Genomic DNA, 24,758 nt, shown 5'->3' with positions numbered 1-24,758 from the left:
AAACCTTTTTTAATCTTTTTTTTTGCACTTATTCATGTCAAAAGCCAAGGGACAGCCTACCGTCCCCAACTGTGTCGAGGGACACATCCTTTTCCCCCACATCCCTAACGGGGATGCCCCCTCTCGACGACGATTTGGTGGTGCCACTAGGGACTCAAGGACATCATCCCCTCGTCTTGAGTGTGTCCCCATCTCGGGTGCGGCCCCCAAAAATGGAGGGGACGTGTCCCCGTGTTACTATGTTGTCTCTGTTAATTCCTTGTAACTTTGATAAGATAAGTGTTCTGATTTTCAGATCAGTCTGATCTAGATGCATGAGTTCCCTTAAGTATTGTTTGTTAGAACATATTGTTCCTTCTTGATAGATTGGCATCTTCCTTGTGGCTTTTATAAGCCTTCTTATTTACTAATGTGGTTAGTTAGTTGCTAACCATTAGTAACTCTTGGAATGGGCACCAATCTTGAGGAAACAATTATGTTGTTAAATAGGCCAACCTAGAGAGGGACATGTCCATTCAATGGACATGTACATTCAATGAACATGCCCCTTGAGTTAGCTATAAGGGAGGGCTAGATTGCAGATTAGAAGACACACCGAAATCTATAAGTCTGCTCTTCTAGCAATCTGCCCAAATAGAATCATATATAGAAAAGTAAACATTTGCAGAAGATCCATAATTTAACAGTCTCCTGGCTGCCCATAAACTTAATGCTTGAATTTTGATAGTAATTTTGATTTCTACTCTCACTTGAAATCTCAACTTAAATCATTTAACACAATCATCATGTGTAAAGTTTCTATAATGTATATAAACATGCTTTATCCATGTTGTCATATGAATATTTTAAACTTCTCTATATATTTAAAAATTTTCCTTTTTTTCTTATAGGTGTCCCTATTGCAATCCTTGCCTCCTTCTGCTCTGGGTCTAAAAATCATCCCAGAAACTAGTTTCCCCATCCACCTGTTCTCAAAACCTGTGGTAACATGTTTTAACCTTTTTTGAAGTGATGGATGCAAGTACATAAGAAAAAATTCTTATAGAAAGCAATCAATAATTAATTCCCTTCTCTTCTCTTTTTTTAATTTGAATGTTTTACTGTGTACTTGGTAATTAATATCCAGAAAAATTGTAAATTTTATCATCCCAAGCTTTCCCAACAGCCACATGATTTCCTTTCACATTTTAGATTAATATTTCATAAAGGAATGTTGTTCAAATATGTTGAGTATATTACCTGTATGGTAGGTATTAAGTATTGGTAAAAGTCTTTGCTCCTCTCTCCGTCCTTTCTAATCACAAATATTTAACCGAATGATTTATATACTTGTGCAGAAAAAACATCTGCAGTTTGCTCAAAAGGTGGATGAGCTTGTGGAGCAGCAGCGGGCTAGTACACAGCTTGGTAGGACTTACTGTGATATTTATGAAAAAAATGAAGATAATACATTTGCACTTAAAAAGGCAAAGAAATATGTGAAGATGTCATTGGAATTAGCTCGCACTTTAAAAGAGAATCCCTCAAATAGAAATTCCCCATCCTTTGTCAAGGAGCTTGTGGATGCATATAATAATATGGGTTTGCTTAAAATTTACTTGGAAGATTACAATGAGGCAGAGAGGGTTTTGCATGATGGTTTAAGGATATGTGACAATGAAGAGGTTGCAGACAATGATGATGGGAGGTCAAGGCTTCATCATAATCTAGGTCGAATTTACATAGAGCTTAGAGAGTGGGAAAAGGCAAAGGAACATATTAATATTGATATCCGAATATGTCAAAATATTCCCCATCCTCAAGGGGAGGCCAAAGGTCTCATCAACCTTGGTTTAATTCATTATAAATTGCATAAGTATGATGATGCACTTTCATCCTATAAAAGAGCTCTGAGGATTGCAAGTAAATTGGAGGATGAAGATGCCCTAGTGGAAAATGTCAGATTGAATATTGAAAGTACTGAAGAAGCTCAAAAGATAATGAGTGAACTGATTCAAGAAGAACAGCAGCTGAAAAAGCTTGAGCGTAACACGAGCAAAGTATTGGGCTCTCATAGAACGAATCAGATTCAGCTGCACAAGTTTCTGAAACAATTAATTGAGCTTGCAGTGAATATTGAAGCATGGACCAAGGTACTGTTGCTTGTCTGATTTTTCACTTCTGGTTTATAGGGTGTGCAATGATGCACTTGACAATTTTTTGATGATGTTGGGCAAAATATTATGATGTAACTGATAGACCAATTTTAGTCTTTTCTCATATTTCTCCATTTACTATCAGCATGGATTGATGTTATCTTATTGCTTCTGTGTTAGCATTGTGAATATGCCAAAAAAGCAAAAAATGTGGTGACAAAGCTGAGGGACATGGAGAAACTAAGCGATACATTTGGAGATATTGGAGAGGCTTACTATAACCTCCGCAAATTTGATAAAGCAAAAAAATGGTACATGAAAAGTTGGAAGGCCAGCAGGGCCATTCACAATCTTGAAGTAGGTTTTGCATTTCTTTTGTTTTATAATGGCTGATTTATATACACTCTTAGCTTTAAAATATTTGTCTATGTGAAAATATCAAGCTACCAACATGTGAAGTTAAAATAAAAGCTAATACTATATTTATGTAGTTTCCACTTTCCATGAAGGTATTTACATTTGTGGGTTACACTTTGTGTAATTTTTTTTCTTATCAATGTTTCGGATCATACTACATGATCCATCATCATCAAGTATTTCTTTTTGAAGTCAGTATGTGAAGCACTAATACAGGATCAAAGTGGACGTGTGAGCTGTGAATTATTATTATAAGATATTCATTACAAACACGATTCTCTTAGTCATGTCTTGATTTTATGCTGATTCTGTGTTAATGGCTGGAAGATTATCAGATAATGCATATTGGTGATGGAAACTCCATGATTAAACATTGAAATGTTTTTTGTCAGTATGTCGAGCAAATAATTGTCAATTCAGCTCTAGTGTTTCATTAATTGTTCTATAGAAAATATTATGAATCCCCTTAACATATAAATATTTGAAAATTTTCTAAAATGTTAAAGTTTCCCTTTTTTAATTGCCATCTTGTAAAAAGAGGCCTCTTGTCCCCTGCTCTCCTGGAAATTTATATCCCCTTTTCCTGCCGTTCCTGTTCCAAAATCTATGTGGAACATAGGTGTTGGAGGATAATTTATGATAAATTGTGATAACAACAATCTCCTCATTTCCTTCTGTTCCTGTCCAAAAATCTAGGTGGAACATAGATGTTGGAGAACAAATTATGACAAATTGTAATAACAACAATTTAGAAATCAATTTATCTAAGGAAAAATAACAATAAGAAAACTTTTATAAAGGACAATGCCATGATGACTAACATTTTATATCCTATTAATTTTTCAAATCTTCAAACAGCTGATTTCCCTTTCTGTTAATAAACCGTGACTCTCACTTATTGCTTATGCATATGGTTATTTTCCCAAGAAATAGAGGGAATGGTTCTTGAGTTATCTTGGGCTGAATGTATCCACTACTTTTCTCATATACAAGCCTAATAGGCCTGAAAAGAAAAGAATCTTTCTATTGCTAAAGAGTTAAGCTCTTTAGATGCTGAAGGACATGTTCCCAATTTTTCAGGATCTATAAAAGCTTCAAAAGATATGACATTGTAAAATACTCTTGCATTGACCCCTCACTATCCCATTATCTGCAATAGAGATACACCTGTTGAACTTGTGCTTATTGCTTCCTGAAGTCTGTTGTCTCCTTTAGGTGGTTCTTTGGCATTCCAAGTGGATATTAATGAATTTGACATATGTATATTCATTTTCCAGTTCTTTTTGCCTTTGCTAAAGCAGAAATAACTGATCTCTACAAGAATAATGGATATGACAATTGACATTGGTATTTCCACTATTGTGATATTGCTATCAGGATTTCCACAATTTGACTAGCTGTGGAAATTATCTCCTACTTATCAATTTCCACTATTTCCAAAATCTACACCACACTCTCTTTAGAATGCAAACAATGAGATGAACTTTTAGTCTCCAATGCATTTTTACTAACCTTTAAAAGAATTAGTTTCATTTAACATTGTGGATATGACCATGACTAGAGGTTTGATATTTTCATTTCCAAATTTTTTAATGATGCAATGCACTTAATGAGAGATCGAATTCATGATGTCACCATCTTAGCTAAGTTAACCCGATTGGAGCTTTCTCCAAAGGTCTCTATTCATAATTTTTCAATGTTATAGCCAGACATAATACCAAGGGAAATCCTGTATTCCTGTCCCTGGGATGTGGGGACAGTTAGTAAATGTGTGTGGGGCTGTGCATTGTCTGGAAGAGTTCAGGAAATATTTTTGGGATACCTTAAAATGCGAATAGTCAGCAGGGGGTGGATGAGCATCCTTGTGAAGGTTGGGTGACATCTTCCGAGCTGTCTATCCTGATGGTTGGGCCACATCCTGACATTTCAGGCTGTCCCAATGTGGTATAGCAGTCCAAAAATCATCAAATTGGGGAAAAAAGAAACAAAAAGAACAAGAAAAATAGAAAAAAACATGCTTTATCAAGTCTTGCTTTATGCTTTTTCCCTAATTCTATTATTAACTCTCATCTTTTGTTTGAAGCTTAAGTGAGAAACTTTCTATTGGCTGGCTGGTAGTGAAGTGATTGCTATCTTGTTATGAAAGAGAGGACATGATTTTAGTTGAGGTCTTATCTGCAGGGTATATGTCTCAGACTTGCTTCTAGCGTCTTGCTTTCTTTTTTGTGTTTGCAGGTTTATTGTATTCTCAAGTGTTTCTGGATTTTTTGCCCTGCTCTCACAAGGTCAGAAGAAACTCTGCTCATTCAGTCCCCTGAGATCCAAAGTTGGGAAAGCTAAATATTTAATACCCTCTTCTAAATATCCTGAAAATTAATATATTAAAACTAATGAAAAATCTAGACTGAGACTCTGATTTGATGCAGTGTTACCAGATGAAGATTAGGTGCAATGGCAGGTTTTCAATGTTCTTTTCATCATGTTGTTGTAATTTCTAGCCTTTTGCAATGTTGTAATTTTTGTATAACATATGTGCACATTGAGAATAAAAGCAATGAAATTATGTTAATTGGTGTGTTGGCTCTCATGCAAATTTACAATACAGTTCTGATGTCATGTAATATGGTCCCATAATCCATATGATGGATATTTTGTAGTTTAAATGGTTGAAAATTCCTGTTTATTAAAGAATTTCCCTTTTCTTTTGATTGTTGTTCTTTGATGTCCCCTAAAAGTGCCTCCTACTCTCTGCTGTTTGAAAATGCATCCCACTGTCTCTTGATATCCTCTTTCTGGAAACTTCATGGAACAGAGTAAATATATATTAAGTTGATGCTTCATAAGTAGGTTGTTTTTCATCTACTTGGGTTGTTATCTTTCATTCAGTATGCTACAAATAATAGGATGGACTCTGGGACATCTTTTGTTTGTTACTATTTTGAACTCCTCACTATTTAGTCTAATATGATATGCACATTCTTGATGCATCACACATCTTTCTCATGTTAGCTCCATCTTTCTTCACTTCATACTTATTAATACATTTTAAATCCTAACAGATACTCTCCAAATGAAGCCAGTTAGATGCCTAGCGATTGATTTAGTATGCTTGAACTTTAAACTGTCTTTTAACTTGCAATACTGAATTCTTTTATGCCGACACTTGTATCCATCTGAGACTTTAATGACCTGCCTACCAGGTGTAGCCTTTTTGATAGGATGGTTGCTCTTTTAACTAATAATTTAACCAGGATACTGTCATCATTTCAAAGCACTGAGACCTATTTGCATTGAAGTAAGCAACACAATTGTGGGAATTAATAGCTTCCTTTTATTTCAGAGAGCTTGGATATTGCTCTTGGAAGTTTCTGCCCAGGATATCTGCAATTAACTGTTTAGATTGCATGTTAAATTGTCAAAAACATGGTATATTTCTTAAACTTGATAGAAGTATTTTGACAGGGTCAAGCTGTTGCAAAAATCAATATTGGTAATGCACTTGACTCAGCTGGTGAATGGACTGAAGCGCTGGAAGCATATCAAGAGGGTTATGAGTATGTTAATTTGCCAAAAGTGTTTATTGCTGTATAAATGAAAAATATAAACAATTGTCTTTGGCACTTGATGAAAGTACTGTCCAATGGAGACATTTTTTTTTGAAGTAATAAGATATTTGACTTCTTGTTTATCCACCTTAACAGAATGGCTGTTCAGGGGAAGGTAATATCGTCACAGTATACAGCACTGCAGAATATGCACTATAGCTACATGCTACGATTTGATAATCTTGAAGAGGCAAGGTTTGTTAAAGCCTTATCTTTGATTGCTTTGTATGATTCACTGTACTAATGGCATAATTGAGATTCATATTTTGGATAGTTTCATGGTGTTGTAGGAAATTGGACCCTGATATTGAACGACTAAAAGAAATCATAGCTAAGGGGGAAGTCAAAAAGTGTTCTGATGATGAACGGCTGTCTGAAACTGAGAGTGAATCCAATGATTCTAGAAGCCAATCAGATGAAAGAGTGACTAAAAATGATTCACCAGTTCGCCTTGTCGAGACAACAGCAGATAGTGGTCATCTCTTTGGGCATGATGCTGGCAACACATCAGGTCAAGGAACCAAGCCTCATGCATTTGATGAGGACGACCTTCCATTGTCTCGATATGTGCCTTTTCGCAAGAAGGGATCTAAGACAGAAAAAGTTATTAAGGAAATGCAGGGGAAAAGAAATTGTCATAATTCAAGTAGTCTTGAGGCAAGTAATAAATCTCAGGAGAAAATTGGCAATGGTCTTGCAAAGCTTGTTACTAATGAACAATTAGTTGGATGCAAAAGGTCCCGTATATTTATATCTGATGAGGAGTCAAGTGATAATTCCAAAAAGAGCCATGTCAATCTACATATGGAGAAAGACAAAAATGCAAAAACTTCCATTCTAGAGCTTAGAGATAACATGTCTGCAGATTCTTCTGAAAGGATATCATCAAAGGTACTTTCGTTCATAGCTTTTTATGCTTATGAGAGGGTCATGCATTTCTGTGTTGTATCAAGCTTATCTTATACTAGAGATTAATAGGTAAATTTTACATATTTAATTCCTACAGTAGTTTGCAATTTACCAAACTGTAATTAAGCAGTCAGCTTTTTGGAGTAAACTCAATTGCAATGTACCTTAGGTGAGAGTACACATGTTTAAACCTTAAATGTATTATAAGACTTTATTGTCAAATACTCGTATCTCTGGTAAATTTTGGGGTTATTTAAAATAATTCCCTCGACAGTTGTGAATTTGGACCTGTAAACAGGTTTCTCAGGGAGAATTGTGTATTTATCATAGTGTAATGGGTACAGTATCTAAGTACAGAAAAATAGCAAAGAAATCAATATCAATGCCAACTTAAGTTTTTGTTTTTTCACTTAGTATGTGTGAGTTACATGTACTCATGTTAATGTTTGTCAGAATTTAAAATATTATCAAGAATGTCTTGAACTTTAGTTATAATATGGCAACGAGTCTTGCATTTTAATGTTTTCCAGTGTTACCTGGAAACACTTTTTCACCCTACATGCACCCATTTCTGAAACAAAAACCATTTCAGTGAGTTGGGAATGGATAGAAATGTTTCTAAGTCGTCCCTGATTAACCGAACTTTTCAGAAACCGTCCCAGGAACTTGGGGACAGTCAACAGAAATTTTGTAAACCTTTGACCGTCCCAGGGGTGGCTAGCCGCCTCCTAACCACCCTGAGGACTGCTGGCCATTTCTGGCAGCAAGAGGCAAGATGTAAGATAATTTGTGAAATATTTACAACTTCTTTTATTGAGTGAATAATCATTTGCTTTTGCTACTGTTGGAATGTGAACAGTGTTATTTGTGAATTTTGAAAGTCTTTGGTAAATATCTGCAGATTGAGATTGTAAATTTGAGCAGTATTTAGTATTCTTGGACCAATACTTAGGGGCAGCAACATATTATATTTGTTTTGATTTTGACTTTGAAGTTTGAGACTTTGAGTCTTCTGATATTGTATGATGCATTGCTGCAGTGATAATAAAATCTTCATATATAAAACTTGCACCCTTGATTCATTTGACGCTATCCTATGATCTTATTCTATGATGTTTCAATTTGATTCATTTGATGCTATGCTCTATGATAATTTGACGGATGATCATTGAGATTAGATTTATAAATGTTGTTATGCTGAATGTTACAATGCTATATAATTCATGAATATATTTGAAAATTCAGATTTCTATATACATACATGCATATCCCTATATATACATCCATCCCCTACTCTTGGAAAAAAAAACATCTTGGAAACCTGTTTCCTCATCCCACCGTCCTGGAATCTTGGGGTAACATAGATGTTTCCTTAGTAGTTCTAGGGGCTCAGTACCTATTCTTCTTGTCTATAGTTATTCAATTTTAATAATGTTTCAAGAAGGCCTCTAACTTTGTTTATTATAGGCCAGAGGAACACACATTTCTCCTGAAGTGGTGGGACAGACTTCAGCTGATGGAAATTCTGGAAAAAGTAAGGGAGCAACTGAATTATCAATGTCTGTTCAGAATGCAGTTGACTCTTCCACTGGGTTCGTGTCAACGAGAAGATTAGATGTATGATTGCATTCTGTTGCATTTACACTTTGCTTCATCTTTTATGGAAGTTAGGAAATTTTTTTATGCTGTATAAAATACACTTTGTACTTTTGCTTTGAATTCTTTAAATACTGAGTAAAATATTATCAAAGATTGAGCAGGACTGAACTAAAATGATTCGATATGCAGAGTTTAATCTCTGTTAGGATTGGTGAAACCACCATTACAGTGGATGTAGGGGGACCACATCAATATGATTCAAAGACTATTAGTTGGCTGAAGTCAGAGGTGGTGCACCAATATTGTGTACACGTTTGTAGCAAGGATAAATCTATAGGTGATTTATGCATTAGTATTTCTGATATGTACGCTTTGAATACGTTTTGTTTTAGCTTACTTTGATCGAGTTTTCCGTACTGCTTCATATATTTTGAATAAGTTATTTTTGGCATTTCTAGTGACTAGTGCTTTTAGCAGGTTTGAAACCTGTTGTTCAAGAACTAATTTACAATGGTAGTACTCATAAGTCAGATGGGTTGGTGAAAGATCTTATATCCAGGCTTAGTCCCGGAGATACAATTGATGCTGTCGTTAATGGTATTTCCTTCTAGCTTTTAGTCATTTCACTCTTTGTAATCACTGGTTGCCTTAAGTTATCGTATTGAGGAATAGTGAAATGTATAGATAATACCATCATTCTTTTTATGGAAAGCTTCTGTGCTAGTAACATGTTTGTGTAGTTGGTAATTATGAAATTCATAATCAACTTACTCGTTTGCATTAGAATTTTAATTTGTGGGAATTGACTTGTGTTTTATAGTCATCTCAAGTGACTTAGTAGTCATCACATTAATTGCCTTTTACTAATGTGTAATGGTAATAATCAATTGGATATAGGCAATGATGTTTTTGATGCACTCTTTAGTCATTTAGTGCTCTATCCCCTTAAATCATTATCAAGCTTAGGCATTCACAATTCTCACCAATATGGGGCTAACTGAAGGAACTTTAATTATTCATATTACTTAAAAATTTTACTCTTTTGTGGGATTTGGCCATTATATGTTCTGTATCTATGTACTTGGGTAGCTGTCACCTGTGTTTTCAGATGTTATCTTCTATAGTTGAAATTTCAGTCCTTAGGTATGGGTTGAAAATGCAGTTGTATAATGTAGACCTAGTAGTTCATGGTATATAGACAATTACTTTCATATATCGCTCTAATTGTTTCCAAAGTTCAATCAAATTTTGCTACAACCATGTCCAATAGCCAGTATTTGGCAGCCACAAGCTATTTTAATAATTTGAAATTTCTATGTAAGATTTATAAAAAAAACAATGATTGTCAATCATCCTGCCGCAATTCTTGATTCAGATAAATCATGGTTTCTTCAAGAACACCAGTTGATTCAGCCTAGGAGAGTTATTGACAATGTAAAAGTAAGTACTATTTCAGTGAACCGTTGCTTATCAATTCATTAGATGTGCACTCTATAATTGATTAATTCTTGAGTACAATCCATATGCTTGTGTAATCCCCTCTAGTAATGAATTTTAATATTAAATCATAATAGAATTAAATATAAATTAAATAGTGATATATAAATGATTATATTTATATTAATATAGCCATATATGTCAATGACTAAACACTAATTCATCAGTCAGTCAGTAATAATGATATTATAAAATAATATCCATAATATTGATCAAATTGGTAATATTTTTAATTAAGCCACTCAATAATGTAATACAACGATCAAGTCTATAATGGCACAACATGGCACAATTAAAATTAATGCCGAACATTAATATAGATACAACTCACGATGAAGACCTTATAACTATGGAAACACTATCGATTATAATTATTATTGTTGAGGTGATCAGCTTGGCATAAAAAACTATCCAGGTAGCAGATGGTAATAGGCATTATAGCATAACACCTACTTGATAATTCATGAAAATATATAAATCATGATATTGATTCTGAACATAATTTTTCTAATCTTCTTTTTGACTTAAAGGACTATATATTTGAACTTTTGATAGACATAAGACCTCACATAATATTCTACAATATGAAAAAGTACCTGCTTGAAAATTGATTAAACTGAATTAGTTACATGCATCTGAAATTCTTAACTCAAACTATCTAGTAGTTTAACTTTCGCATCTTTGTTGTTTTTAATATTCTTTTGCATTTCCTCTTTTCTAGGATTACCGATACTTTATTGTGACATTAATGTCAGTATATACTACCACTAGGTTAGAAATTTGTGATGTACATTGGAATCTCGCTAGAGGGTGCTTCACCCTTAAATGTATTGCTGATGAGATAACCCTACGTGCACAATTGCAGGTTGGGTTCGGTTAACATTGGCAGATCAATATTTAATCTCCTGCAAGGAATGCAGTCAAATTCCTAATCAAATACTCTTGACTAAACTATATAACCTGAAGGTGCATGCTACATCCTTTCTTCTAATTGTGTTTTTGCTTCCTAGATGTACTTTCCAGAAATGCCTATTTAACAATGTAATCTAGTTTTCTTATTTTCAATAGCAGGTATCAGAAGATGAAGTTGTGGTGTCTAATTGTGAGTTGGATGACGTGTCTGTGTTTCCTTTGATAAAGGCACTTGGAAAGTCTGGGATATTCTCACTTTTAGATTTGTCTCATAATTCCGTAGGTAATGTCGTCTTCGTCTTTTCAATTATATTACAGACATATGATATATGAGGCATGCCTGTAGAACGACTAGAAAATGTGCTTTGGCTTTTAAGTTCTTTTAGATAAGGATGGTCCTCCTTGCGTTGTGCTATATCACATGCAAATATGTTTCCTGAGTTGTTCAATGCATAGCTTTAGCCTGGATTCTAGACTGATGATCAGGAATGGAGTTATTATTTATTTTCATTTCTAAGAAAATGCAAACACTTTAGAGGATCTAATTTTCATTATTATTATGATTTATAAGTGGATGGATTTCTAAGGATGGTTTATATGATTTGATGAAATACTTGATTTCAATTTCACCTGAAATGCCATAGGACATGCAAATTTGTATATTTGTTAATGTCTCTTACAGGCTCTTCGCAATCAGTTTTTAATTTTTTTGTCACATTTCATTGTGCCGTGATTAAACCTTTCTGACCTGTGTTGGTGTTCTTTATATGATATTTATGTTTTAGAATTAAAATTGCAAAGTCAGGCTTGGGTAAAGCTTACTAATCTTGGGTAAAGCTTACGAACTTTGTATAGTCTATATTAGTGATGGCTACACTTTTATGAGTATGATATGCATACAGGCACGTGCATGTATATAAACCGGAAGCATGCATCATTTATTGATTCATATAATGCAAAACGTTGACTAAGAAGTTTGGCTCATGAGAGATCCTCTCCCCATGAAAGCAAGGAAAGAAAGGTGTGCAAGTGATCATATATTTAAACAAGTAAATCATTCTAAAACAAATGCAGGAACTTTGTCAAGTATGTTTCTATTCGTAGTGTTTTGACATTTTGCTGGTATAGATTTGGTGGTTGGCCAAACTTTTTACCCTGGATTTGGTATTGTTATCTCACCGTACAATATGTGTATATACATACACACATAGTTGAAAAACTCGGTTTCGGCAATATCTCGGCTAGCTCAAAATTTTTGAAAAACTCGGAATGGCCAAAAACTCGGCCAAAAAATCGGCACTTTTATCGAACATTCGAAAATATATAAGGATTTGAGATATCAAAGTTTTGAGTTAAACATAGTAACACGGGGACGCGTCCCCCCCCTTTTTGCCCGACGTCTCGGAGACTTCAACGCACCGGAGACTTGGGGACTCCGTCTCCCCGTCCCCAACGGTGCCACTAGATTCCACCACCTCCACCGAGGATGGGGGACATCCTGCTATTCACTATTTGCAAATTCAACTATTTATGTTTAATGTTCGATGTTCCAATTCAATGCAATGTTTCAAGTATTCACTCTTTTACATCTTTACATCCTATATTGCAATACATATTTTCATAACTAACATTTTTAAATACCATATGCATAGATATATACACCCCTCTTGTCCCCTGCCGCCGTCCCCCCACCGTCCCCCCGCCGTCCCCAAATTAAGGCCCCTCTGTCCCCCCGTCTCGGAAACTTGTCCCCCCGTTTCGCTGTCCCCCCGTCCCCCAGGGTGGTGTAACTATGGAGTTAAATAATAATTCATAGCAACTAAAACTTAGTAGATTAACATAATGATAGAATTATATACCAAAGAACAAGTACAATATCTAATATAAATAAGTTCAATACATATAAAAGTCTAAAGAAAACTTTATAATTAGAACGCATATTGATATAATAAGTAACAATTTAGTACAATCGTAAACCTATAAAAATTAACGAATCTAATAAATCTATATCTATTATTCATATATTCATGTGTAAAGTCTATACATTTATAAATAATAATAATTTATCTTATTATAAACTAAACTTTATTTATAATTTTGTATAGTTACCATGTTACCGAAATATTTACTAGTAACTTAATAATAATTATTAATAACTATAAAAAACATAAACTCTTAAAATTATATTTATAAATATTGGCTATAGCGAATTATTAAATTAATAATAATAAATATTGATAGTAGTTATTAATTGATCAATGATAACTAGTAACTACTAAAAATCATAAAATAGATAAAATTTACAATAATAAATTTAACTAGTATTAAACACTAAGAAGTAAAAATAATATAAACATACAAATACTGATAATATGTAATGTAAAAACTACATTGAATAAAATTCTAATTTTTAGCGCTACTGGTTGACGCTTAACAAGGAAATGGAGAGCCAACGCACTCCAAGAGTCCACATTGTTGATGCTGACAGGAAAAATGTAACAGTAATGGGGTCGTCGCCTGAGCTTTTGTCACAAAAATGGTCGTCCAGTCTTTGCTGTCACAACTAAATATGTCACGTTATAAAACCTAAACACGATAAATTTTTCAACATTTTTTGACTGATATTCTCAGCTTTTAGCGCGATATTTTCCAGAAAAACCGCTGCGGTTTTAGGAAAAATTCGGTGCCAATATCTTGCGCGATATAATCATTGGCATGTTTCTTCTACAAAATACCACGAGACTGGCGATATTTCGCCAATTTTTTAAACTATGCATACACATACATACTAGAAACATATAAAAATATTCATAATAACAATATAAACATATTAAAGTTAAATTAATACTAGTATAAATATATTTGGCATAATTAATATAAAAATATAATGCAAATTAAGAAAAATAATTATGGTGTAGTCTAGATCTGGGGGTCTGATGAAAGATTGTCCAAGATAGAAGCCCACCACAAACTACACCCTATCCACACAAATGGAAGCAATGATTTGAATCTACAATAAATTTTCTTTGTTGTCTGTAATGGCATTACAATTCGCATCACAAAAATATATTATGCTATTGGGAACTACAACAGTTCCTTCAGCTTGTCTATCCTCTCACTATGAAGCTTTGTACAACCTTCCTCATCACCCCTCTTCCATTTTTTTAACTATCTAAAAATAGTTTTCCATTGCCTCTTCATCTTACGTAGGAGTCCATTCCCCCTCTTCTCTTTTCCCCAAAATACTAGAGGCTTTATCCACACCCAGAAAATATCTTATCCACACCCCCCAAAAATAATCTAACACTTGCTATTCAATGAGGAGGATCTGCCAGATCTTGTGGCCAACAACAAAAAAAAAACTGCCACAAGAAACAGTTGCTCTGTAGAGTTGTAACTACCACATCAAGGAAGAGTAAAGAGCTGTGAAAAAATGCATAGAAGATGCCATAAGGTCAAAGAAGAAACTGCCCGAGCTCCAAAATGATAGAAAGATTGACTGAATGAAAAGAATAGCCACTAAGAAAATCGGAGCCTCTAGATGCAAGAAACAGCCAAGGATAAAGATAATCAATTGCCACATGGTAGATTAAGGCCCAACAAGAAGTGTCATGCTGTCAAGGAATGATCAAATGAATAGCTTGACAAACAAGAAATAGTTCCACATGAATGTTACCCTAATTGAAAATGAAATGTGAATGGTTGAAGAATGCAAGAAAGGAGCTGTCAAGAAACAGTATGAACCCCATATATGTCCCCAGTTGTGAAACTGGTAATAAGTCAGAAAGAAAAGTTGCACGATGTCTACATTGTTTCAACAATAGTAGAACTTGATCCATGCTGCTGCATTGATTAGGAAATTGAAAAAAACACAGATTCGCAAGTGAACAGTTGGTAGTTTTGAGAGTTTATGATTTGCCCTTTATGTCCGACTAAAGCAATAATAATCACTCATCCAGCCAACCAACATTTGAGTCATTTTTATCATGGGTAACTTTTTATACTTTGAGTCTCCAAGGCAAAAATGCTTTGAAATACATAGTTCCCATTGCTTTTGTGCAGCATCTATAAACATATGAAAGTATCATACAGCACAGCAACAGTTGATATGAAATATACAACTAACCTATAAATGATATGTGACTAACCAATAACCTTCTTGTAGCACCCTCCAAGAATAAAATTAATGATGCTACATAGGATAAAACATACCAAAATAAAAGGCTAAAACTGAAAAACATAACCTGATATTATTTTTGGTGATATAGGACTCCTAGTGGATTTGGATGGTTCTGCAACAAAATATTCTGTAAATCAATAATATTAAATAAATGAACATATCAAAATATACTTAATATATGTTTAATATTATTTTGGCAGATGAATTTAAGTAATCTACCAATTATGAAAGCAAAGAATGATTCTAACAATACAAAGATATTGAAGAGGCATTTAACACCCTACTTGTGGCTTGCTAAGAAAGACCAGCATTATCAGGCATTCTCTAAAAGCATCCTTCCATCCTTGCAATGAAGGACTTCTACAGGCCATTGAGAAACCTTACTAATAGAATTCGAGGCTTTCAAATCTAATCTCTCAGCTTCAGTTCCTTCTTGCTGTTTAGTTGAAGACCCATAGTTTTTTTCTGGGCTTAGTTGATTCTGTTTGAATGATGTTAAGGATATATGTAGAAACCAAATGATCTTTCTCTTGTTTGAAGCCCCCAAAGTTATTGAAAATTGGAGGTGAAGCAAGCTGGCTAGGAATGGCATTCCGAAGGTTTCTCTAAACAAAATAATTTTTTGAGTGTTCTCTTTTTGGACCCATTTCAGCAATTAGATCGAGCAAGGATCAAAGTGTTATAGACACAACTAATTTCTGCCTCATTTGATTGGACCACAATCATTTGAAAGGAATACAATCAAATTTTAAGGATTAGGTCTAAATGCCCTTAGAAAATTTTAATGGAGTGGATGATTGACCATGATAAAACAATCATTGTGGAATGTGTTACAAAGCTTTGCTAAGAACAACTTGACTTATTAATTTTGTTAAAATCACCAATCTTTCTAGCCAAATGTTGAATTTTAATTAGATTTCTGAGGACTAGAGTGAGGTTTTATAATCTAGCACAAAATAAGACTTCAGTAATTGGGATGGTTGTGTTGGTATTTTTCATTGATGCTGAGTTATGCTTTGGTTGTTCCATTGTTGTTAATATCTGAAGTTAATAGTTTGTGAGAATTGCATTGAGTTTGTTTTTAATATTGTATGTTGTGATCATATCTTTGATATATGCTAGCACAGACCGGTTTGAGGAGTTTATATTGGTCGTAAGGTATTTCTGCCAGCTTCGAGCAGGTTAGACTGAAAAAATAATAATCATCTGAAACCAACAGTAGCTCTAATAATATTTCTTGTCCATTTCCTTTGCTTAGCTCGACACATCCTTTCCTCTGATCTGTACAAGTGGCTTCAAAATGACAGTTTCTATTGTATATGTAGCATTCCTACTCATCAGTCTGACAGTTAGGATTGAACAGAGACTTTTTTTCCTGCATTTTGGAAGGGTATGTTAAATGGGGCAGTTACATTATCTGCGGTTGGCAGTGGAATTGTTTTCTATTAAAAATCCTTGTAGCTGTTACAAGTCCACTTCCAGCTGTGTGTCAGGTGTTTATGCTTTGAATGATGTTGCGTATCAATGTATGCGAAATAGATATTAGTCCCAAGTAACCGTTTGTTAGGTGTGATTGATGTGAGTGCAAACCGTTTTTTCTGTGTGCGTACAGCTAGTTGGAAAATGATTATGTGTTCCAGGCTTTTGAAATTTGTAAAGTAAATGATTCTATGGCGTTGCGATAGTCAGTACTTAAACAAACACAGAATGTATTCAATGTGAGAAATAATATACTGGTTTTTGTGTGGACTGCATTCATCTTTATCGTGTGAATTCATGTCTTGTTATGGTATGCATGCAGGTGTCCAATCTCCTTTTAAGATAAAAGCGTTGTTCCATATATTGGGCGGATACAAGTTTGAACAGGAGGACTATTTTGAAAATTTTGAATGCAAGTAAGATGGTGGTGTGAAGGGATATGTGCGCGTGAAGTTTTTAAGAAATTGTACGGATTATGTAGAATATGGTGCTGAAACATAATGATCAATAGTTTTTATATTAAATAATCATTTTCACAGGGAGTCTTCGGGGAGTCCAAAGGCGTTGATTGGATGGGGTGTGCGTCTAGTGTTGAAGTTTAAGGTAGCACATAGACATCTGATGTGTTGTGTTATAGAAGGGATGCCATTCAAAGTTAACCACATGCGACTCTTATATAAAAGAATATAAATTTGTGTTACTTTAAGGAATAAATGATATGATAGATTTTAATGACGTTCACGAGACTAAAGTGGCCTATGGGACCCACGCAATCACCTTCCCGAGATAGGAGCGAAACTAGTCAGTTGCAAAGTTTTGGTTAACTTGTCTCTTCTTCTTTGAAGTTTGATAATCAAATCCGTTGTTCTTTTCACTTGATCTTCCTTGAATAGATAGTTGAAGTCCTTGTTCTGAAATATCTCTATATAACCAGATTTGATGTCATTGTATGCTAGGCACTCATTGACAAAGTGCTGCTTTGTCTCAACTGTTCCCATATTACAGAACAAACACATTCTATCTGCCCACTCTTCCTTTGGAACTTGCCATCTACTAGTTTCACACTGCAGTCGATGTGAACTAGTTCTAAGTTGTGCCATCAACATTTTTGCTTTCCAATTAATAGGTGCTCTTATATAGGCCTTTTCATCATGACTAGAAGTGGGATTAAATTCTTTAATGTAATAAGATTTTTTCCGCCATATGTGTCTTGTCCATAGAATATTGCAAAATTTTTCCTTGACATACTTCTTTATTTCTTTAATGTTATCCGAGCAAGTTTGGATGTTGATATCCCATTTTCGCATCCATTTGTCGTTTTGCTTCATCCATGTGCTTTTCCGCCTAACAAGTTTTTCCTCTATGACCATCTTGGGCTAGCGGTGTGTTTCCAGACCTTGGGTTTTCTTTAAATAGCTTAGCATTCAGACCAATGCGATGACTTCTAATGGAAAGGAACCCACCTCCGCCAAAAGAGTCTCATACGAAACTGTGGTCTTGACTTTAAGATTGCATATGATGAAGTGTTTTTGAATTCTTTCTACTTGCCGCCATTTCTGTTCGGACATACTACTGCCCCACACTTCACATCTGTATAGAATAACCAGAATGACCAGCAAACCAAAAAGAGTTTTCATGGTTGTCCAATCCCATAATTTTGCATTCCTACACTTATTTTGTAAAGAGTATAACGCCTTTTAGCCCCCTTGGATCCTTTTTGATCTGCAAGTATCCCAATTGAGGTTGTTATGAAAATCGATGCCCAAGTATTTATACTCCTCCACAATCTCAAGGGGATTACTTTCAAACAGAAACTCGTCTTGTATTCTCTTATTCTTCATTAACGAGAAGATCATAATTTTGGTTTTGCTAGTGTTAACTTCCATTCCCACTTCGTGGCAAAAACTTTCCAGTGCTTTCAAGTGTTCTTTCAAGCCTTTAGCCGTTCTAGCAAGAATTATGAGATCATCAACATATAAGAGCAATCTTATTACAAAGTAGGCCAGCTGCACACCCTCACCATTGGTCTTGTTTATCCATTCTTCTAACTTGTCAATATAGAGCCCGAATAATGTTGGAGATAGCTCTCACCCTTGCTTAACCTCGATGTTGCTGTCAAAATCCTTTGATAACCCTTCTGTTAGCTTTGACTTGCTCATATAATTTGTAAACAACTAACCTAAGTTCTTTAGGAACTTCCAACTCTTCCATTCTATCCCATAATTTATTACGTGGCACTGTGTTAAATGCTTTTTTAAAGTCCACGAAATAACAAAAAGCCTCGGCCCTTGGAGTGTCCCTAACTTTTTCTATCAAGTATTTGAGAGTGATGCCGTGATCTATAGTAGAGTGTTTCGGTCTAAAGCTTGCTTGCCCTTTTGCACATTTGCCTTTTGTTTCAGCCCAATTGCTGAATTTTTTGTTCTACCAAGCTGCCAAATAACTTGCCAAATAGTGGATTGATCATGATGGTTCGGTAATTAGAAGGATTGTTTATATCTCTGCTTTTGTGGAGTGGGATCACCACACTTGTTGTCCATTTTACAGGGAAACCTTCTCTATTGACACCGTTGAAAATCTTAGTGATGTGTGGTGTGAGGGTTTCAGCACCCCATTTTAAGTATTCAGCTTGTAGCCCATCTATATCTTGCGCTTTACCAGCAGCTAACCTCCTTATGCCTTGAATAATATCCTTTTTGCTGAATAACTCCCCTGTAGTCTCTGTTTCCATGGTTTTACGTTCTCCTAAATCACACTTGTAGAGAGTCTTGGCATATTCCAGCCATTTGGTTCTTGTGATGTTGTTCTCCATCTGTGTTTTTTTCTGCTGAAGCTCTTCCCAAAACTTTTTGGGGCTGCTTTTACCAAGATTGATCAACTCGATTCTTCTCCTGTTCACATACTCTTCTTTCTTCTTTTTAATTAGCTGATCATATTCCTTTCTACTTTCTCTGTTCATGTTCTTTTTCCAATTCTTTTTTGCCATTTTGCACTCCTCATCAAACCACGGATTGGCCGGAAAAGTGTTCTTGGCTTCTCTTGTGGCCCTAGATCTTTTACACTCCTCCAGTGCTTTAATGATAGTAAGAACAAGATTATTTTTGTCCATGAAATGTTGTTTATCAAACTTGGGATGCTTTCCCAGAACACTAGATAGCCACAAAAGAGAGTCTTGGAAAGTATTATGGTTTTCTTGTGTCATTAAAACTTTGCCGGTTGGAATCATCTTCCTCTTCTGTAAAGGCTTTGGGACAATATGTTGATCTTTAAAGTGAGTGGCCACCCTTATCAAGATGGGGTTATGGTAAGATTTTAGCTCCATGGGGCAATCCTCTATCTCAAAGTTAATTATCTTTGTGACATAGTCTTGCGAGCATATTACATAATCTATAACACTTTGCCCATTGTATCTTTTGCATGTGATTCCACCTGATTTAGGCCACTTTTCCATACCATTGCATATGACCATGTTATATAGGCAGCATAAGCCTAGTAATTCAGCACCAAAATGATTAATCTTTCCCATGCTATCTTGTGAAGATCTTTCCCATTTTTGTGTCCCTTCTTCTTCGAGCCAAACTGGGTCTCTGCTTTCATTGCAACTCTCCTTAAGATTGAGAGTTTGGTTGTTTGCTGTTCTAGCATTGAAATCCCCTATTATCATTATTTCCCCTAAAGAGCTAAAGGCTGCTATGTCTTTTTTGAGTGAAGCGAACGGTTCTTCTTGATCCAATTTATGTTTTTTATACATTTTAGAGCCTTTTGGGGCGAAGTAGCAGACAACCACCCTTGTAGAAATTTGATTCTCTGTTACTTTTATCCATATATACTGCTTGTTTACATCTTCTTTCTCTAAGTTTATAAATCTGCTCCAAGTTTCTTTAATTAGAACGGTGATCCCTCCATGCCCCTTACCATTATCTATCTTCTCATTCCACAGTGCTATCTTCTTATACCCTTCAAAATTTGGAACCCTACATCCATCATGTTCACAAGTTTCGGTAAGCATAATGATGTCATTATCTTTAGCTATCGGCCCTAACCCAGGTCCTCTTCTCCAAGGATATCCTCTACAGTTCTAGTTGACTATAGTTAAATGTTCTTGGGTGGGTCTAAGTTCTTATTTATTGTGTGTGATTTTTGTAGGAGTTGAGAATCCAACTCCGAAAATGCGCCGAGATCACCTGCAATGCAAATAGCTTGCTGAAGAGAAACCTAGGGAGCAAAGAGCTTGAAGCAAATACCGCACAAGAGAATATGTCACAATAGGAAATTAGAATTGCTATGTGAATGGAATGAATTTACAATGAGAGAGAGGTCGCTTATAAAGACCTCAAGGAAGCTTGTAGAACAAGCTTGGAAGGTGGTAGAAAATAAGTTTGACAACTAAGCGCACTTTCCGCAAAAATGTCGTCCGGTAGAAATTGTGTATTAGCCGACGGGTCCCTTCGGAAAGGAAATTGTGTATCAGCCGACGGGTCCCTTCAGAAAGGTTTTTGTTATGTAGCGACATGTTGTATGTGGCCGACGGACTCCTTCGGGAAAGTATTTATAACCCCTTCGGGAAGCATTGTATTCATGAGATCAAATCATATCTTACCATCAAAGTATAATGTATTGTGGGCATATCCGAATAATAATAAGAGTTCTGCTGTTTGCTGTTCATGTTCATTATCTGTGTGCAATTCTTAATTAACCTATGCGATAAACATTTGGTGCCGTTGCTCGATGGACCTGGTACGCACGCAGGCGGATATGAATTAAATGCCGAATCAGTTGAACAAAGATAAGAATAAGCTGAAGGAAAAAGATGACATACGCGTTGCACAGGAAAATTTAATTCTGGCTCAGCAGATAGAGCGCCGAAAGAGATTTTAGAAGATTGCCGACGAAAACAAGAGTGCGGAAGGATTGTTGAAGGAGACTCGACAACGGTTTGAGTTGGTGGAAGAAGCGAGGGAGGAGTTTCTGAATCTGCATACGCCACGGGAAGAGAATCTTGACGGAAGGAGATTGACTCGCACGGCTCGGAGTGCCGAGGGAGCACGAGCGTGGAGTGACCTCTTCGTCCGAGATATACTTCCAGAACGAACAGCTTCGGTTGATGAACCCTCTTCTTCACCAAACAGCGCGGAAGCAGAAAACAGCGCGGGTGTTGAAAACAACGCAGAAGCAGAAAACAGCGCGGGTGTAGAAAATAGCGCGGGCGTGCAGAACAACGCGGGTGTTCAAAACAGCGCGAGAGCTCATAACAGCGCGGGTGTTCAAAACAGCGCAGGAGTGCAAAACAGCGCAGGTACACAACAAAACCCCCAACATATAATGATAATGGCAGGTCCGAAGGAAAAATTGCCTAAATTTGATGGTGATGAAGCAGCTGATCCCATTCGACATTGTAAAACATGTGAAACGATCTGGAGGGCAAATGGCATAACACATACAAACGAATGGATCCGACAATTTTCCGCTACCCTACGGGGTGTTGCGATTGATTGGTTTACTGATGCTGATCCACAAAAATTAAATAGTTGGGATAACATTAAGGAGTTCATTGCAGAATTTCAACTTTTGCGTGATGATAATGAAATTGTAGCAGAGATATTCAATACCAAGCAAAAGAAGAATGAAACAGTACAGGTCTTCGCTAGGAGATTGAAGGAGTAAAATGGAGAATAAGTCGGCAGATGGACTCCAGAAAAGATGGTTCATTGAAGGCCTTCACCCGAAGCTGCAGAAAAAGATGAAGATCGTGCCACCATCAACACACAATGAAGCGTACAATTGGGCAATGAACCTCGAAAGTGACCACAAGACAAAGAAGAAGAAGAAGAATAGCTCGTCCGATTTAGATGACGATGCATCTTCAGGAGAAGATAGCAGCGATGACGAGGGTAGCAACAAGAAGGTTCGTGCCCTTCAAAAGGACATGCTTCGCATGATGAAAGAATTCAAAAACATGAACAAGGAGACTAAGGGCAATGACCTATGGTGCATGGAGTGTAAGAAAGAAGGCCATACAAAGGGATCCTGCTCGAAAGATCAATTTTGTGAAATCTGCCAGATTCTGGGACACTCGGTAAAGGAATGCCCTTTCAATTTGAAAGCAAGAACATCGTAGCAAGTGTTCCTGACGCAGGAGGCATCCTCGTCAGGAGGGAACGGGAATACCAGTACGGAAGGTGCCACATCGGGCGGATACAAAAACAACCGACTTGGTCAAAACAACAATAGCGACAACAACAATATAGGCGGAAGGAGTCGAATTCAGTATGATGCGAATGGTTGACTGATTGTTCAATGCTGCGCATACAATTTGTGGGGTCACTTCGCCCGAGAGTGTACAACGGCGAACACACCGAAGTTGTTATGCAGATGGTGTGGACCTGGTGATCATAAAGATGCTAGGTGTCCGAAGTCGGGAGTAAACTTGATCACCGTCGGGACGGACGAAGAAGAGGTTTTGGCCATCACACGGCAGTAAGCGAAAGTGTATCCCGACCCGGCGGAAGAAAAGAAGAGACTGGAGGAAGCATGGGTAGAGATCCAGAAAGCAACACAGGCAAAAACGACACACCTGAAGGACACGCCGAGTACTTCCGTACGGAATTGCGCAGAACAGAACATTGTACGGAAAATTTTGCAAGCCGAGATACTTGTCAGGATAAGTGATCTGTTGCTCACTATGCCTCAGCTCCAATTGACACTCACAAACATCGTTCCCGCTGCTCAACTACCAGGAGAACATGGAAGAAAGCAGGAAAGTGGAGCAAGTACAGTGGGCAAAAAGGAGAAGGAAAGTGGCGCAAGTGCAAAAGATCCGATGCTGTTATCTCTTTCATCCGGACGCTATCCAGTGGTTGTTGAAATGCGCATTCTTGGGACTGTACTAACGGACACGATCGTGGACGGAGGGTCTAGTGTCAATGTGCTGCTAGAGGATACTTGAAAAAAGTTGGGACAACCAACGTTGTGGCCACCTACCTTTCAGTTGTTAACAGCCGATCAACATGGAATCAAGCCATTGGGAGTACTCATAGCACAACCAGTGACGATTGGAACACAACTGTTCCTGTTGGACTTTGTCGTGATCCCACTGAAGCGGAGAGGATATGATGCTATTCTAGGTCAGGGGTGGCTGATACAAGCAAAAACAAAGCACGATTGGAAGAAAAACACTTTATCACTTGAAAGCAAAGGACGGAAGTATGTCATCGATCTACACACTCAGATGGTTGGAGAAGAAGCTCTATCGTCGGATTCCGAAGGAGAAGAGGATGAGAGGAGACAGAGTATGAAACCCGATCAGGAGGGAGTCCTACGATTGGAAGGAGATGACGATCTGGATTCAGTAAATGGTCTTTACCATTGGCAGATAGAGGATTACGAGGTCTTTCCAAGTTGTAATATGCTAAGGATCGACGAAGGTAAGAAAGAAGGAAATGAATGTCCGAAGGAACACAGAAAAGCCGAAGGAGGAAATGGATGTCCCAAAGAACACAAAAAAGCCGAAGGAGGAAATGAATGTCCGAAGGAACACAGAGAAGCTGAGGGAGGAAATGAATGTCTAAAGGAACATGGAGAAGTCAAAGGAGGAAATGAATGTTCGAAGCAACACAGAGAAGCCGAAGAAAGAAACGCGGATATGACTGAAGTTGAAGGACAGAACATACAGTACGAACCCAAAAGAAGGAAAGATTCTATTGTACTACTGTGCAGGAAGAAAGTATTATGTCGAACCACAAATATAGCAGTAAGGTATCGGCAGCAAGGAAGACACACGATACGGTCTGCACAGGCAACAAAGAGGAAGGGTTCAATAAAAGTTGTAGCAGTATCTAGTGAAAGTGTTATTGACGGACAGAAGGGGCAGCTGACGGAGTCCACGGTAGCAAGCTTCGGGAACAAACTAGGCGATATGGAGATGACACAGAACAGGCGTAGCAGGTTTCAACTCAGACAGTGGGTGTTGAAGTACGACGACCGGAATGAGATCAAACCAGGCAAGTTCAAAGTTAAGTGGGTCGG

The 24,758-nt window shown here is 36.6% G+C and overlaps 1 protein-coding gene across 8 annotated transcripts in view; it reads left to right on the top strand.

Moving 5' to 3' along the window:
- TSK (tetratricopeptide repeat (TPR)-containing protein) overlaps positions 1-24,758 on the top strand; it is a 133,906-nt gene that overhangs the window by 22,017 nt on the left and 87,131 nt on the right. For 4 of the 8 annotated variants that reach the window (XM_089822968.1, XM_089822964.1, XM_089822970.1 and 1 more), the window contains exons 2-11: positions 1,338-2,132; positions 2,316-2,492; positions 6,015-6,106; positions 6,254-6,352; positions 6,448-7,048; positions 8,534-8,683; positions 8,855-9,002; positions 9,143-9,262; positions 11,028-11,128; positions 11,231-11,357. In XM_089822968.1, the coding sequence (XP_089679094.1) occupies positions 1,338-2,132; positions 2,316-2,492; positions 6,015-6,106; positions 6,254-6,352; positions 6,448-7,048; positions 8,534-8,683; positions 8,855-9,002; positions 9,143-9,262; positions 11,028-11,128; positions 11,231-11,357 (2,410 nt within the window). The remainder of the gene's footprint in view (positions 1-1,337; positions 2,133-2,315; positions 2,493-6,014; positions 6,107-6,253; positions 6,353-6,447; positions 7,049-8,533; positions 8,684-8,854; positions 9,003-9,142; positions 9,263-11,027; positions 11,129-11,230; positions 11,358-24,758) is intronic. The other 4 variants (XM_089822969.1, XM_089822965.1, XM_089822971.1 and 1 more) reach the window with 1 other exon arrangement.

This window comes from Cupressus sempervirens, chromosome 3, assembly GCF_028749045.1.
Source record: "Cupressus sempervirens isolate cs-2001-9-10 chromosome 3, ASM2874904v1, whole genome shotgun sequence".
Taxonomy (NCBI): domain Eukaryota; kingdom Viridiplantae; phylum Streptophyta; class Pinopsida; order Cupressales; family Cupressaceae; genus Cupressus; species Cupressus sempervirens.
The sequence above is the reverse complement of the archived record's forward strand: the minus strand, read 5'-3'. Positions and strand labels throughout refer to the sequence as shown.